The sequence below is a fragment of the Microchirus variegatus genome, assembly GCF_963457635.1.
Source record: "Microchirus variegatus genome assembly, chromosome: 18".
NCBI lineage: Eukaryota > Metazoa > Chordata > Actinopteri > Pleuronectiformes > Soleidae > Microchirus > Microchirus variegatus.
The window spans coordinates 6,254,791-6,270,934 of NC_139819.1; the positions used below are offsets into that span (position 1 = coordinate 6,254,791).

A 16,144-nucleotide genomic window follows, 5' to 3' on the forward strand; every position below is an offset into this window, starting at 1 on the left:
TTGCGTTACAAAAAGCACATCTAGCTTCCTTAAACGACAACAAACCGTGAGTGTGGGGGGAGGGGGGCTTTTCCAGTCTGAGCCCAGGGGCCCCACTGCCTCACCATCCGCCCCCAGGTCCGATCGCTGAGCGGGGATTGTTGACAGGTCACGTGTGGACCTCATCGCTCCCACGCGGGCTCATTCTTTATCCACGCTCCCGCTCCACGTCTCGCGCAACGGCGTCCTCCCATTGGCCGGAAACGCTCGGCGGACCCCGGAGCTGCAGGGTCGCTCTCCTCGGTGCTGAAATCGCAGCTTCTCCTCGAAGACAATGTGAACGACGATGAGGCGCAAAGGAAAGGAGCGTCACGCTAACGCACACAAACATGGACGATGATCTGTTCCAACTGAGACAGCTGCCGTGAGTAAAAAAAAAAAACAAACCTACACACACACACTCTGCATCTCAACGCCTTTTTTTCCCACCACCGTGATATTCCAGTCAATTGTCGAGCGTGTGTTTGTCCGACACGTCGTCCTCTGACAGCCTCGCGTCGTGTTTACATGATCACCTCTATGTGTGGAGCACGGAAATAAACAGCAGTCGTTTCATTTCATAACACATTAAAACAGAAACGTGCAGCTCTTTCTCCTTGATGTTACTGCAGCGTGTTTACAGCAGCATTTATTCCCAGGGAGCAGCATTACTGATGTTTATCTCTGCTGTGTTTTACATTATAAACACATGTCAATGTTTGTTGTCATGCCTCAGTGTCTATTCGTGATTTACTTCCACCTTGCTGCATACAGCACATGGAGCTCAAATCAGTGAATCCAATCCAGATTTAATTCTACAGCAGCAGACATTGACCAAAGTGTGTATAAATGACATTGTAGTTCTATAAATGTGTCATAACTGATTCAGAACTGTATTGTCTAAACTTATAACGTGGTACAATTGTTGTATATCTGCCCCTTCCCCTCTCCTCTGCCCCACATTTTTGCTTTCGCCCCAACCTAGCGAGGCAGATAAAGGAAGTGTTTTTTTCCTCTATGTTGTGATTCGGCGCTAAACAAATAACACTGAACGGAATTCAAACACATAAAACAGACAGAATAGGAAACGAACTGAAAGCAATGTAGTAAAAAAGAAAAAAAACACTAATGAAACACAGAAACAAGGTCAATAAAACAATATAAAACCCTTAAAGGTGAAGTAAGTAATTTATAGTGCCCACTAGAGGAGAGGCTGAAATTTACAACAAAGAACTGCTCCTCTGCTCACCCCCTCCCTTCCCTGAGCGCTACGGTATCCGCAGCCGGTCAAATGTCGTCCTCGTCGTCTTTCTCCGTGTCAGCTGATGAGGGCGAGCTACCGCGGCCGTAGCAGATGAAGCGGAGAGAGTGGAGGCGGGACTTCCGCTACAAGTAAAGCGACGCTTGATTTGTTCTCTCGCGTTTGTCCTTACAGGCTCCGGTAGAAACATGGCGTCTCGCCGCTAACAGTGGCAATGCAACCGCGGCCCGCGACCATGTTACCATGTTTTACATGACTTTTTGAAACGCTACGAAAATGAAACAAAAACTATTATACAGCGACTAGACAATGCAGGAGCACATAATATGTATAAAAAAGTGGATTTTGGGTCATATAAACCCATAAATACTACACAGTGTCCCTTTAAACTGCCAACCCTTATACGTGGTCAGGGAACGCCAAGTGTTTTTTTTTAGCAAGTTTAATATGATGAGGACGGTGCGTTCCACAGTTTAGGAGCCACCGCAGCAAAGGTTCCGTCTCCACGGTGTTTTAATCTCGACCTCGCCGCCACGAGAAGAGACCTTTCTGCAGACCTCAGTGATCGTGACGGTGAATACGGATGTGAAAGATCACTGAGGTAAGAGATGGGGGCAAAGGCTTTATTAGTGGAAAAGCAGAATTTTTTTAAAATAGATTGCAGAGATCCCAACACAGGTGCTTCTGGCTTGCCCGTTCCAGTGCAGCAGACGTTCTGGACTGAACTGCAAATAAAGAACAATAAAAACAAACACAGGGTGAAACAATAACCCTCTTTTTAACCCTTTAAGGTACTACTCAACCATTTGGTCGACCACACTTTAAGTCACTATATCTCATTGAAAACTCACTAACACTTAATTGATGTACTTTATGAATTATGCAAACCAGGTTTATTATGAACAGACGTCTCAACCGTTTGGTAGAGGCCTGTATCTGTACTGTACTGTAGGGTCTAATTAAAAAAAAAAAAAAAAAAATAGATATATTGATTGTCGTTATTGTTATCATAAGTAAATAAAATAAAATCATAAAAAATGCTTTTGCTTTTTTCTTGGTGCGTACCATAAAGGGTTAAGTATAGAAATGAGCAATTAGGGTGCAATTTGTAATTATTATTACACTTATTTGATGTATATATTTGCACCAGCACCTCATATTTTGATTGTATTACATTATGTTTTGAGTCTTTTAGGGGCAGCAACTAATGATTATTTTGACAATTGACTGTTATGTAGGTTATTTTCTCGATTTATCCAGTACTAGAAAAATGTTGATTGATGTTTCCCAAATTCTTATTTTGTCCACAAACGAAAAACTATTCAGTTTGAGTGATTTCTTTGATATATGGAGCAAAGAAACCAGGGAATAATCACAATTAAGAATCTGAAAACTCTCAAAGTAGTTGATGATTAATTTGGTTAATCCAGAAATAATCTAACGTTGCAGCCCTAAATCTATTACACACATATATGTGATTGAACAAAGACAAAAGCATAAATAAGTAAAGAATAAAAAGGCTGTCACTGCACCACTTGGGATTAAAAGCCATTCTGAATAAATATGTTATTTAGATATATTCTTGTGTAACCTCTTAGCATTTGGATTTCATCCTGAAGAGCTTGACAGTGAAAATAATTGCAGCTTACAGTGAAAAACAGACGTTCCTGGTTGAACTTACAAGTCGACTGTGGTGTAATAATCACAGTGATTAGACATCGCTGGCTCTCTCTCTCTCTCTCAGTCCTCTTTTCATGATTCAACTAATTATTATCCACACGTGGGAGAAGATTACATCCTCCATCACGAGGACAAACCATACATTTTGGCCTGGATAATTAGCTTTTATAAACTCGTCAGGCAGCAAAGTTAAGTGTGGCAGAGCTGCTGCTGTCACGCGGCTTAACGTCTCATCCATAGGACGGCGTCGCCGCCAACGGCCATTAACAAAATCACAGACAGGAAAAGCTCAGCACATCACCAAGGCAACACAGCCTCTGTCTCTCATCTGCACTCAGGTTTGTCCTGGCACTGAAAGATCATCCGGCCCTGGTCATTTCGCAGTATGTGAATCCTCCTCCTGCTCTCGTTGAAATCACCTGCTTATACTTTACGTTTATTTCTTCTTTTTTGTACGCAGTGTCATCCGCTTCCGGCGCACAGGTGAGAGCACGCGCTCCGAGGATGACGGCGACAACAAAGAGCAGGTCGTCAGGATCGCCGCCGAGCAGACTGACCTGGAGTCTGTGGCTCTCACAGATGGAGCTCCGGTACCTCGGGAGTTCGCCAACCCCACCGATGGTACGGTTTAGGTTTTTAATAAATCCGCGATATTGCGTCACATACTTGGATTAGACTCACATCACATCCGCTCCCTCATTCCTTTTAGACACGTTCATGGTGGAAGACGCCGTGGAAGCCATAGGCTTTGGGACATTTCAATGGAAGCTCTCCATCCTCACTGGTCTGTCCTGGGTGAGAAATGCTTTGTTATTGTCTGATCACATGGTTTGGAAACGACAGTTAGAGCAACTCAGCAAACTCTATTTTAAATGTTCATTGACCTTTGACCTTTGACCTATATCATTTTCACTTCCACAAACTTCTACTATCCCAAAATGGAAGACAAAAGTCTTACAAAAGTTGCTTTACTCCAGCAGCCACTGCATATTTGAACAATAATGCACTTTATCTCTATATTTATTTATTGTAGTATCCGTCCAATGGTTGTGTTATTTATCTATTATTTATTTTAACCCCGTTTTTTACCCCATTACTATGCTAAAACGTATATATAGAGGCTATTTAGAGTGTCTTATATCCTTTTTTACAGCACAACCTATAGGCAATCAGATTAAATTGTTTTTGTTTTTTCCTATTTTTCCCCATTATATTAACACACCTGAGCAAAAAGAACAAAAAAAAGTAAAATCATATTGAATTTGTGAAATGTGGGAATACGTCACGTTTCAAGGTTCGCTTTGGCTCATTTTTATGAGCAAATATAAAAGAAATAAAGTCTATTTTTTTTATTTCTGCACAAAGTATTGCTACTCCCAGTTTTATAAAATAATATGCAATATAAAATGAATCATAAATTTGACTCAACAACACGTAAGAAGATGAGAAAACGCATTTTGTAAAGCCTGAAGATGTGACCTATAAACACGCGCACCCAGGATGTCCATATAAGGAGTTGTGTATTATTCCCACAGCAATTTACCAAGGGTTAATGCCACTCCTTTACCACTTTGTATAATGTTTTTATTGAATGTCTGAGGATGATTGTCTTAAACCTGCAAAACAAATCCACTATAACGTCACTTGTGTGTGTTTAGATGGCAGATGCCATGGAGATGATGATCCTGAGCATCTTAGCCCCGCAGCTCCACTGTGAATGGAGACTGCCCAGCCTGGAGGTGGCGCTGCTCACATCGGTACTGAACTACTCTCTAATGTCCGTGTAAAGTGCTCGTCGTGCTTTCATCGCCTCCCTGATGGTTATCGATCCATCGAGTGCTGTTGCGGAGAACAGCGGTGCTCCTAATGATGTCTAATGTCTGTAGATGCGGCGCGTGCAACATGAGACAAACTTGTAAACAGAGGAACCGCAGTGTGGGTTTCAGTGAACGTGTTTGAATAGCTCACCGAGAGCATTCTAAAAAAGCACACAAAGCTGTTGTGAAGACCCAAAAGCAGACCCAGACAGGAGGAAGCAAACGCTAATGTCTTTACTCAGGCGAAAATCCAAGGTCGGTCGGTACACAGTCAACACAAAATGGAAGAGGCAAAAACAGGCAAAAGATCACAGACCAAACCAGTGGTTCTCAGACTTTTTAGACCAATTTATTCCAACCTGAGAAAATCTGAAGCTCTTGAAGTATCACCAACGTTAAAATATCACATATACTTATTTCACTAACCTTAACCCTAACAGGGTTAATTGCTAGCGGGGTTAGCAATTAGGTCACAGGGAAGTCAATAATCTGAAATAATGAGACAGAAAGAAAACTGAAATGAAATGAATAATTCAATCAAATAACAAAAAACACGACCTTGACCGATGACAGATGTAACAAAGGCTGTTGTGCTGTTTACAATATGTAAGTTTACAGCTCGGCCATCACATTAACTCTGTGTTTAATTGACTGCAGGCCGTGTTTATTGGGATGATGATCAGCTCGTCTCTTTGGGGAAACATCGCTGACAGATACGGCAGGAAGACGGTAAGTTCTAATGATTTGTGTCATCAGTTTGACATGGAGTTGATTTTTATGCGTCTTCGTATTCATCATATTCACACACACACACACACAGGGTCTGAAGATGAGCGTGCTGTGGACCATGTTCTACGGCGTGATGAGTGCGTTCGCGCCCGTCTACGGCTGGATCCTTGTCCTCCGTGCGCTGGTGGGCTTTGGCATCGGAGGAGCTCCACAGTCGTGAGTTGACGGAATTCATGTCATCGAATCGAGTGTTTGGATGAACGGCGTCACGAGGTCTCGTCTTGTGTTTATCAGGGTGACGCTGTACGCCGAATTTCTGCCGATGAAGTCCAGAGCCACGTGCATCCTGCTGATTGAGGTAGGAGCCAACCTGCAGAGTACTTGTTTGATGTGTAAAATGTCAGAAAATGTTGATGTTTTGATGATTTCTTTGTTACTTGGAGCAAAGAAACCAGAGCATATTCTCATATTCACAAACACTGAGACTCCCAGAGAGAGTTGTGTGGAGCCGAGAGGCTTAATCAGCGTTGTGTGAACTCATCACTGCTTTTGCAGATATTTTGGGCCTTGGGCACCGTATTTGAGGTCCTCTTAGCCATCCTGGTGATGCCCACTCTGGGCTGGCGCTGGCTGCTGGGCCTTTCCACCATTCCTCTCTTCATCTTTGCCATCCTGTGTTTCGTGAGTATGATGACGTCGTACAGATCAGTCCATCAATGTTTTACAGCGTCATTTTCAGTTGTATTAACTGACTCTTTTTTTTTTTTTTTGGTGGATTGGTTGATGGAGCAGTGGCTTCCAGAGAGCGCTCGCTACGACGTGCTGACGGGGAACCAGGAGAAGGCTCTGGCCACGCTGAAGCGCATTGCCACAGAGAACGGAGTGCCGATGCCACTGGGGAAACTGGTCGCTGCCAGACAGGTGCAGTCTGCTTTCTACAGAACACATTATTCATGCATGGCCAGCTGTCATGTGTGTGTTGAACACTGTGTCCACTCTCATTCAGGAGGATCGCGGAAAGATTCAAGACTTATTTTCGTCCAATTTCCGCTGGACCACTGTCCTGCTGTGGTTTATTTGGTAAAAGAATATTGTCTAATCTTCTCCTTGTTCCACGAACATGATGAATCTGTGTTTTATTAAGAATGAACTCTGTTTCATTATAGGTTTGCAAACGCCTTCTCCTACTATGGACTGGTGCTTCTGACCACTGAGCTGTTTCAGGAGGGAGGAGCATGTGGAGGTGAGTCACGGTGATAATGTAGTTTGCTGACTTGTGTGATTAATTATCGTCTGCATTTAACGGTAAATAGTCTGCATTTATACAGCGCTTTTCTACTCTTGCTCTTTCATTCACCTATTCACTACACCAGGGGTTTCTCACTCCTGGTCCCGAGGAGCCACTGTCCTGCATGTTTTAGATGTTTTCCTACTCAAACACATCTGATTCAAATGGTCAGCTCGTCACTGAGCTCTGCTGAAGCCTGATAATAACGACCCATTTATTTGAATCAGATGTGCTGGAGCAGGGGAAACATCTAAAACAAACATGCAGTGAGACAGTGCAGAGAAGTGAGAAACCATGCACTACTACACTGTGAAATGAGCACATCACAAGCATCACAAACCACTGTCGACTGAGTGCTGTTGTTGTTTTGTGCCGCCCTCTAGTGTCCAAAGGCAATAAGATGGAGCCCCCTTGCAGCTTGGAGTGTAAATATCTGAACTCTGACGACTATAAAGATCTACTGTGGACAACGCTGTCTGAATTCCCAGGTACATGTTTCTTAATTCTCTTCAACAGGTAAAACAATTCTGTATTTTCATGTATCTTGACTGGTTTTTTACATATACAGTAGTCTTATATGTAAAAACTCAATTATTATTACCACGTGTGCCACTGTAATGTATGAAATTGCAAATATTATACTGCTGATGGCCCTTTATGCAGAGCGTTATTGGGGGTTTGGGGTCACCTTTACAATTTGTTTTGTGTTTTCTGATAAAAGTCACGCTTTTATTAATCAAAAGAGTTGCAAAATGAATAGAAAATATAGTCAAGACATCGAGAAGATAAGAAATAATGATTTTTATTCACAATAATCATTTTGCCCTTTCGTCAAAGAACCAGCAAAACGGTTTTCAGCTGTGCTAACATCATTGCACAAGGGTTTTCAAGGGTTTTCTTATCATCCAATAGCCTTCTAACGCGATTAGCAAACACAATGTACCATTAGAACACTGGAAATGGGCCGCTATACACCTATGTACATATTCCATTAAAAAGCAGACATTTGTAGCTAGAATAGTCGTTTACCACATTAACAATGTATAGAGTGTATTTCTGATTCATTATTGTTATATTCATTGAAAAAACTGCTTTCCTTCAAAAATAAGGACATTTCTAAATGACCCCAAACTTTTGAACAGCAGGAGATCATTGATGGATCATTGTTTCACTGATAGAAAACCAAATCTCTTCCTGTGTGCAGTACTGCTCTTGTTTATGTCGCACAGGACTGCTGGTGACACTGTGGGCTATCGATCGACTGGGAAGGAGGAAGACTATGGCGTTGTGTTTCTTTGTCTTCTCGCTGTGTATCATTCCTCTCTATGGTTGTGTTGGGAGGTACTGTATTTATTTATTTAGTTTGTTATTCAAACACCTGATGGAGTCTGAGTCCGCTCTAAATGACACAATCTCTTGCAGGACGTCCATGACCGTGTTAATATTCATCGCCAGAGCCTTCATCTCAGGAGGCTTCCAGGCGGCGTATGTGTACACTCCCGAGGTTAGATCATTCAATTATTACTGCGGTGTTCGTGTAATATGCAAACAGTAATTAGTCCAGCTTACATGAAATCGATACCTGAGCAAAGAGAGACAGAATCTGAGCAGTGTTGTGTGAAACTCCTGCAGGTTTACCCAACAGCGACCAGGGCTTTGGGCCTGGGAACAAGCAGTGGAATGGCCAGAGTCGGTGCTCTCATTACACCGTTTGTTGCACAGGTAATTACCTTTCTGTTACTTTTGGAATTTAACATGAAAAAGGGGGTAAAAATATGCGTTTGTTCTTTATCGCGCAGGTGATGCTGGAGTCCTCCGTGTACCTGGCTCTCTCGGTGTACTGCTGCTGCTGCCTGCTGGCCGCCATCGCCTCCTGCGCGCTGCCGATCGAGACGACGGGCCGGGGCCTGCAGGAGTCCAGCCATCGGGAGTGGGGCCAAGAGATGGTGGGCCGGGCCTCCTCCTCCTCCCACAGCTCGGGAGGGATCCCTCACTCTGGCTCCCAGGGCTGAAGAGAACAACAGAGGACACTGCAGTGGAGAGGAGAGGCAGAGACTGAGCTACACCAGCTTCACGTTGTCCCATCTCCAGTCCCCACCCGATGACCCTGTAAAGCCAGGCAGCGCAAACCTTTTCACACGTCACCGTACTCGTAGTCTACAAACGCCATTGCTGTCACAGTTTTTTCCACAGTGTAAGCGCACACAGGGTGACTGGGGGAAAAACGACCAAAAACGTCGGGCACGTTGGGAAACCTTATTGAAGAAGCGAGTATTCAAACTAACTTTCTAATGTAATGGGGCAACAGAAAAACTATCTTTTTTAAGAGCCTTAAAACTACCTATTTAATGTGTGGTTGAGAGATCTGCTCTTACCTCAGTGGAAAAACCTGCTTTTATTTGCATTCTGCCTCTCAAAAATGCATTAATTACAAACTTTGCTTGACAGAATTCATTCCATTGCATCAAAAAATGCAGTCAGTTAAGTCTGGAGTTACGTGTGTCAAGGTAACAAAAGGACAAACTGGACACAAAGTCATCCGTATATTGTTTTTATTTTCTTAAGTCGAGTTTAAACTAGAATATTTTACATTCCAGGCCGGGCATTTATTTTCTCATAAAAGGTAAAGACTGATTAACTCCAGTTATTACTCCAATAACAAGATTCACAATAAGATGATAAAGAATCAGAGCAAAAACACAATCGACAAAGGTTCAAGATTTTTAGCACAAACTGAAGGAGTCCACAGATCCTGGACTTTATTTCAAGACAAAATTATATATATAAGTTTACACTCAAGTATTAGGACATTGCATTGTCTATACTAAAATTAAAACAGTAGTAAATGAGTATATGGTGTTAGGACCATAAAATCACTCGGTGCACAGATGGGACTCATTCCCCCTGGATGTTACTTTTTTGTCTCTCTGTGAAAAGCGCATTAATACCTGGTTTAGTTGTTGTCTTTGCTTTTGTTTGTTTAAAAAAATGATGATGTGGAAAAAGACTTTGACAAAATCTGTTTCTAGGCACTGAGTTAAAAAAACAACAACACAAACAACCACAGCATCCAGCAGCAGCAGCAGGCTGACACGTTAACCTGCCAGTGTTTGAGATAGAGTACTGCGTTGTGTGTCTGTGTGTGTGCGTGTGTGTGTGTGCACAGATTCTTGTCAATACTCTGGGTGTACTGTAAATGTGTGTAATATAGTAAAATGATCTTTCAAAAAGAGCGCTGGATTTCCTGTCATTTTTAGTCAAGAAAATCTAAGATTTGGCTTCATCGCCAAATAGTGTCAGTATCTACTTTTACTGAGGTTTTCATTGTCATGTAAACATTCTATACTTAAATTATTGCTTCATCTCGATTAACCACGATTGAACGGGAATTCCAGTAACATTTCATCTTGTTACCCGCACTGATTTCTAATACTGTACACTATAAATTAAAGGCACTGATTATAACATTTACATTTAAGTGTCTACACCGTGACTCAAATTCACAAGCGAGCTTTTGGGCCGCTGCATTTAGTGTCTACGATCTGACCGAAGAGCCTCGCCGCCTCCTCGGCGCAGCCTCTGTGGATGGTGAGTCCGAACCCTCCGTGGCCGTAGTTGTGGATCACCTAAAAGAATATGTCACAATATATTTTATTGGTAATTTTTCCTATTAAAAGTCCTGTTAAAAAAAGTATGGTTTACCTCCACGTTAGTTGCGCCGTCCTGAATGGTCTCCCGCTCCAGTCTGACTTTACTTCTGACAGGTCTGAGGCCGGACCAGTCTTCCATGATCTTGGCATGCTAGTGTTGGACAACGAGAGATTTAAGATGTCCCCACGTTAGCACCATGAAAAAGTGTCTATCATCCATCTAACTGAAAACTACAGACTGTATATTCTGGTTTGAGACGTGAAACCCAGGCGTCAATTCCTAGTTTCGGGTTTTCTTCAATAGCACAGGATGTCAATTGTGTAATCTATGTTTCAATTTATAATGGTAGAGCACATCATGAGTGTTTTGACAGCTCGTATCTTCGTGTCTGTGAATTTCCAGGTGCGCAAAACTTAGAGGTGCTCATCACAAAGCTTTAAGGGTTTGCTTTAGAATTGGAAGTCTATGAGCATTTTTATATGCAGTCTGTGTTGAAAACCAAAGTAATCTCTGTCAAAGCCAACATGATTTACAGCAGAGGTCTCAAACTCGCGGCCCCAGGGCCACATGCGGCCCGCCAATTGATTTCATTCGGCCCGCCACTTATTATCAAGTTATTGATAATAAAAAAATGCTTTTATTTTGAAATTCTGTGAAATATTGAGTTTGAGACCCCTGATTTACAGACTCAAAATCCACATTTGTAGCATCAGCTAACCTGGAGACTGGGCTCGAGCTTGCACGCCTCTTCCCAGATGTTGTGATGGTCGATGGAGCTGTTCTGTTCACTCCAGTTTCCAACTTGGCAAATCCCGCCCACAGTCACAAGACGACTCCTGCAGACAGGAGGACATTAAAACCGTACAAAATCCAAAAGCTGCCAGGTAAAACCAGCTCCCATTGGAGACACCCGAGTCCTGCACCTGTATAATAAAAATAAATATCCATAAAAAATAAAAAATCCACACCTGGTCACACCTGTGTTAAGCAGCTGGTATACCCCAGTGGTCAGGCCCACACTTTAAAGCCCTTATGTAAGAATGTGGCCAAAAACGGTTACTACACTCAAATTCAAAATACCGAGGTCTTTGAGGTTTCTCCGTCTTATTATGTGTATTTGTTTCACCATGACACAGCCTTTTTGCAGGTACCCAACCCAGTGCAGGACTCTGTAGCACTTTCAACGTGTGGTGTCACTCGCACTACCCTGGAATGATGTACGGCGAGTTGTAGAATCCCTCCTTAAGGTTGTGGGTGATGACCCAGTGCTTCAACCACGGAGCCTCCACCTGAGGGAAAAGCACGACACACACACGCGTGACTCGTCCGCTAGTTTTTCATACAAACTATAAAGAGACGATTAAAAGTCGCTTCACTCTCACCTTCACAATCTGACCGCGGCCTGGTTGCAGGTCTGAGTCCGGCTGAAGATCTCCTGATCTCACGCCAGTGCAGTTAATGATCACGTCTGCGCCGGTCTCTGCCAACTACAAGAGGCAAGAACGATAAGAGATAACGAGAGCGATTAGAGAGATGTTTTTAGAGAGCAAGTTTAAGCAACTAGGACAATGACTCACCTCCTTGAAGGACTTTATTTTCCTGTGGTAAAACTTCACCCCTCGCTTCTGCAACCTGTGAATTATAAGGTCATTTAATCACAACACGTCGCTCAGTTGATGATTTTTTAAATAATTAAAAGTGCATTATGTAATAAATCTAAAGCAACTGGCCATAAAATCCTCCTAATATGTCACAGAGACTCAATCAAAAAATCACACCCTAACACATACTCATAAATAGATAACTCTAGAAGCAATTAATAACTAATGCATGTGTAATAACTATAAAAACATTTATATTGTTTTGTTTTTGCAGCTCCACCCTCTAAACCATACTTAGTGTCCAATCTGAATTACACGTAATGAGGACTAAGTTTAAAGGTGCATTATGTAATAAATCTAAATCAACTGGCCATAAAATCCTCCTAATATGTCACAGAGACTCAGGAATAATGTTCATATAACAAACTGAACTCACCAACAACAACAGTACTGCCAAAATATTTGCATTAAAAAAAAATATTTTGCAGACTGCAAATCATGTTTATGCTTTGAAATCGTGTTTTGGCATGTGGCGCCACCTACCGCCGTCTACCAATCATTGCAGTCGGTAGAGTCTCAGCTGCCGAGCAACCACGGGTTGCGAGTTACGTCAGAAAACGAAACCTAACAGACGTCCGTATTTTGAATTTGAATGTAGTAACCGTTTTTGGCCACATTCTTACATATGGCACCTTTAAAACCATATTAGGCAATAGGCCCATATTAGGCAACACCACAAAATAGTCCTCACTGTCAGTGCTAAACCGACACTGAGACTGTCTTGACCATGTGCGATAAGATAAAACTTTATTGATCCCTGAGGCTAAATAAAGGATTTACGGGCCAGTGATTAGTCAGTGGTCGTGTGTTTAACGTCAGCCGGCATCTGCGATGCTACTTTATCGCCTTATTTATTAGACCATTGAACAAATCACAGCGGTTTTAATAGCCAGCAATCTGTGTTCTCTTTCATCTTTGTGCTGGCTGGTAAAGCTGTTTTGCGTCACACAGGTGCCACACATTACGACGACACAGAGTTCAGCGCAGAGCTTGTGGAAAGTTTTTTTTAAATGCTGACACGATGTTAAATACTCACCAATCCGTCAGCCAGGGCAAGTAGGTTTTGCCTTCCACCATGAGAGCAGTGTTGAACCATCCATAACTGGACACAGGAGGAAGACACGGATATAATCTGAGAGCTTCGTCAGGCAAAGATAGAGAGATTATTTCTGTTGTACAGCAGAGTGAGAATATACCTGTATCCAGGAAACAACTGCAGCTCCCGGTCACTGAGTTTTCTGAAACCCAGGACCGAATCTTTAAAGGAAGGATCCTGCAAACAAACAAATGCACACGATGACACAGAATCCCAACTATAGCTATATATGGTTGGATCAAGGGCAGGTCTTTAATACTTAAGACTGTTTTATGGTACATATTGTGCTGTGTATAGATGCCTTGTGGACCTTGACCTGCTTTCATAGTGTCATTTGAGGTCAGTGTGTGTGTGTGTGTGCTTAAAGAGTCAAGCACTACTCACTGGGGTTGGCTCAGTGCACACATTATAGCCAGACTGCAGGAATATACCCATTTTTATGGACTCTGGTGATTTGAGGAAGCTCAGCAAGTAGTCAAAGGTCTCTTTATTCCATTGTCTGAAGGTGAGGACAAATACCGCATTAAAAAGGACCGTTTTGAAGCCTGCGTTAAGAAGAGGAAAACGAGAGGCTCACTTACGTCTCCTGGACGTTGCCATTGTCGTACAGGTACGGCTGCCAGAAGCCGGCGGCTCCATCGCTCGTGGTCAGCGGCGTGAAGCGGTCCGCGTACACCTCGATGGTCAGAGGCCTGTCGGCGTAATAATAGTGCTCATAGATGCTCTGAGCCGTCGAGAGCCCGATGACGCCAGCTCCAATCACTGCCACGCGCATGTCTGCACAAACATTAACAAATTAAAAAGGTGCCATATGTAAGAATGTGGCCAAAAACGGTTACTACACTCAAATTCAAAATACCGAGGACTTTTAGGTTTAAGACTCTACTGACCGCAGTGATTGGTAGACGGCGGTAGGTGGCGCCACATGCCAAATCATGATTTCAAAACATAAACATGATTTGCAGTCTGCAAAAGATTTTTTTTTAATGCAAATATTTTGGTTGTACTGTTGTTGTTGGTGAGTTCAGTTTGTTATATGAACATTATTCTTGAGTCTCTGTGACATATTAGGAGGATTTTATGGCCAGTTGCTTTAGATTTATTACATAATGCACCTTTAAACTTAGTCCTCATTACGTGTAATTCAGATTGGACACTAAGTATGGTTTAGAGGGTGGAGATGCAAAAGCAAAACAATATAAATGTTTTTATAGTTATTACACATGCATTAGTTATTAATTGCTTCTAGAGTTATCTATTTATGAGTTTGTATTAGGGTGTGATTTTTTGATACCACTGGCACATTTATAACTTAGTTTTATTATGTTTGTACATGACAAACATAATCAGACGTGTAATAAAAACTTGATAAAACTAAGTTATAAATGTGCCAGTGGTATCAAAAAATCACACCCTAATACAAACTCAGAAATAGATAACTCTAGAAGCAATTAATAACTAATGCATGTGTAATAACTATAAAAACATTTATATTGTCATGTCTGTGACTGCCCGTTGTTTGGTCCATAAAATGTCAGACAATGTTGAAAAATGTCAATCAGTATTTCCCAAACTTGGAAATTATGTTCTCAAATGTCTTGGGTTTTTTTTTGTCTACAATCCAAACTTTCTGTGTCAAATGGAGCAAAGAAACCAGAGAATATTCACAATTAAGATGAGGAAAAATCAGGAAAAACTCAACTCTGATTAATGGATTATCAAAATAGTTGACCATTAATTGAGTAATTGATAAACTGAATAACTTGCAGCCCTTGTCTGCCAGTCAGATGTTTGCCAAAAGAATGACTGAGCTGACTTCACTATTATATTATAGTCTCTCTCTCGAGCAGACTAAGAAGTTAATATAAAATGAAGAACTCGCACTGGACCAATCATTCACTAGGACAGGAATTGTAAAAATGTGGTTTTACAGCTAGATTCTCGTTTTACTGGGTTTGTTCAAAAGTCTGGTATATATATATATTTTTCTGTCTTTTCAAAAATGTTTTTTTTCTCACAAAAACAAAGAATTCACTTATTCATGTCACTTGTTAAATCTAATATTCACAACTAATAAATAAAGTTAATACAAGCCATCGTTTATTATTTATCCAGACTGAAATTAAACCATATGTTATACAATTATATTGTACTTTTTGCACATTTGAGATACAAACAGACACTTGTTATTACTTTGTTGGTTATGAAATTTGAGTAGATTATAAGTCAGTAATTACATGATATACTTTTATTACATGAAGAAGAGAAGAGTGTTTTGTAATAAAAGTCCAGCTGCATATTACGTAACAGAGAGTCTTCTGCAGAGAAAAACTTACTACAAAGAAGTGCTGCATGATCTAAAACACACGTACACACACACACACACATACACACACACTGTGCAGATAAATCACTCAGCTGTATTGAATGGAATAAGTTTGAACTTTACCTCCAGTCAGGAATTCGGCTCCACGATCTGCGGAAGTTTAGTCACACAGCCGACTCATAACGCTTCTCCTGGCCCCGCCCATCAGCCAATCACTGAGGGGGCCTGGCGGCGAGGGGGCGGGGTCAGCGCGAAAGCATAAGAACGCACAACACGGTGGGCGGAGTCAACGCAGGAGTGGACGTTCATCACCTACCAGCTGTCAAGAACAGAGCAGACTGTGCACATGTATTATATATTTACAGATATATAGATGTATAGATATAGATATAGACGTTTTGTTTTCTACAGTATGACAGATGTGATGCATCGCTTTATGATTGTATTGCAATATATTGAAACTGTTCCCAGGGTCCCCCAGCTTTGTGGCCCCTGATGCCCTTCAGACCCTTTTAATAATCCATCCTCCTCCAATCTGTTTATAGCTCAAATATAGAGTGAATATTATATATATATATAATATGATATACTGAATCTTTTTTTTTTATAAAGACTTG

At 41.7% G+C, this 16,144-nt stretch overlaps 2 protein-coding genes across 2 annotated transcripts; one reads left to right on the top strand and one right to left on the bottom strand.

The window, feature by feature from the left end:
• Positions 1-368: 368 nt before the first annotated feature.
• On the top strand, positions 369-8,805 carry svopa (SV2 related protein a; the record flags this gene model as incomplete). The annotated part of the gene is made up of 16 exons (XM_083904817.1): positions 369-403; positions 3,420-3,580; positions 3,669-3,754; positions 4,618-4,716; positions 5,434-5,505; positions 5,597-5,721; positions 5,800-5,863; positions 6,061-6,186; positions 6,298-6,426; positions 6,512-6,585; positions 6,672-6,748; positions 7,177-7,281; positions 8,023-8,134; positions 8,216-8,297; positions 8,426-8,515; positions 8,593-8,805. The coding sequence occupies 16 exons, from the start codon at positions 369-371 to the stop codon at positions 8,803-8,805; spliced, it is 1,650 nt and encodes a 549-aa protein (XP_083760943.1).
• Positions 8,806-9,543: 738 nt separating this feature from the next.
• LOC310939936 (D-amino-acid oxidase-like) lies at positions 9,544-15,732 on the bottom strand. The gene is made up of 11 exons (XM_083904819.1): positions 15,651-15,732; positions 13,783-13,978; positions 13,586-13,700; positions 13,302-13,378; positions 13,142-13,207; positions 12,022-12,076; positions 11,827-11,931; positions 11,651-11,733; positions 11,163-11,280; positions 10,496-10,594; positions 9,544-10,419 (listed from the first exon to the last, which is right to left on the bottom strand). Exons 2-11 carry the CDS (start codon positions 13,974-13,976, stop codon positions 10,294-10,296), a joined length of 1,038 nt encoding a protein of 345 aa, XP_083760945.1. The 5' UTR covers positions 13,977-13,978; positions 15,651-15,732; the 3' UTR covers positions 9,544-10,293.
• Positions 15,733-16,144: the final 412 nt, after the last annotated feature.

Excerpts from the sequence above, each read along its gene's own strand:
- LOC310939936 (XM_083904819.1), bottom strand. The coding sequence starts at position 13,976 with ATGCGCGTGGCAGTGATTGGAGCTGGCGTCATCGGGCTCTCGACGGCT. Across the intron at positions 11,932-12,021 it reads AAATAAAGTCCTTCAAGGAG|TTGGCAGAGACCGGCGCAGA; the intron begins GTGAGTCATTGT and ends TGCCTCTTGTAG. Across the intron at positions 10,420-10,495 it reads ACGGCGCAACTAACGTGGAG|GTGATCCACAACTACGGCCA; the intron begins GTAAACCATACT and ends ATATTCTTTTAG.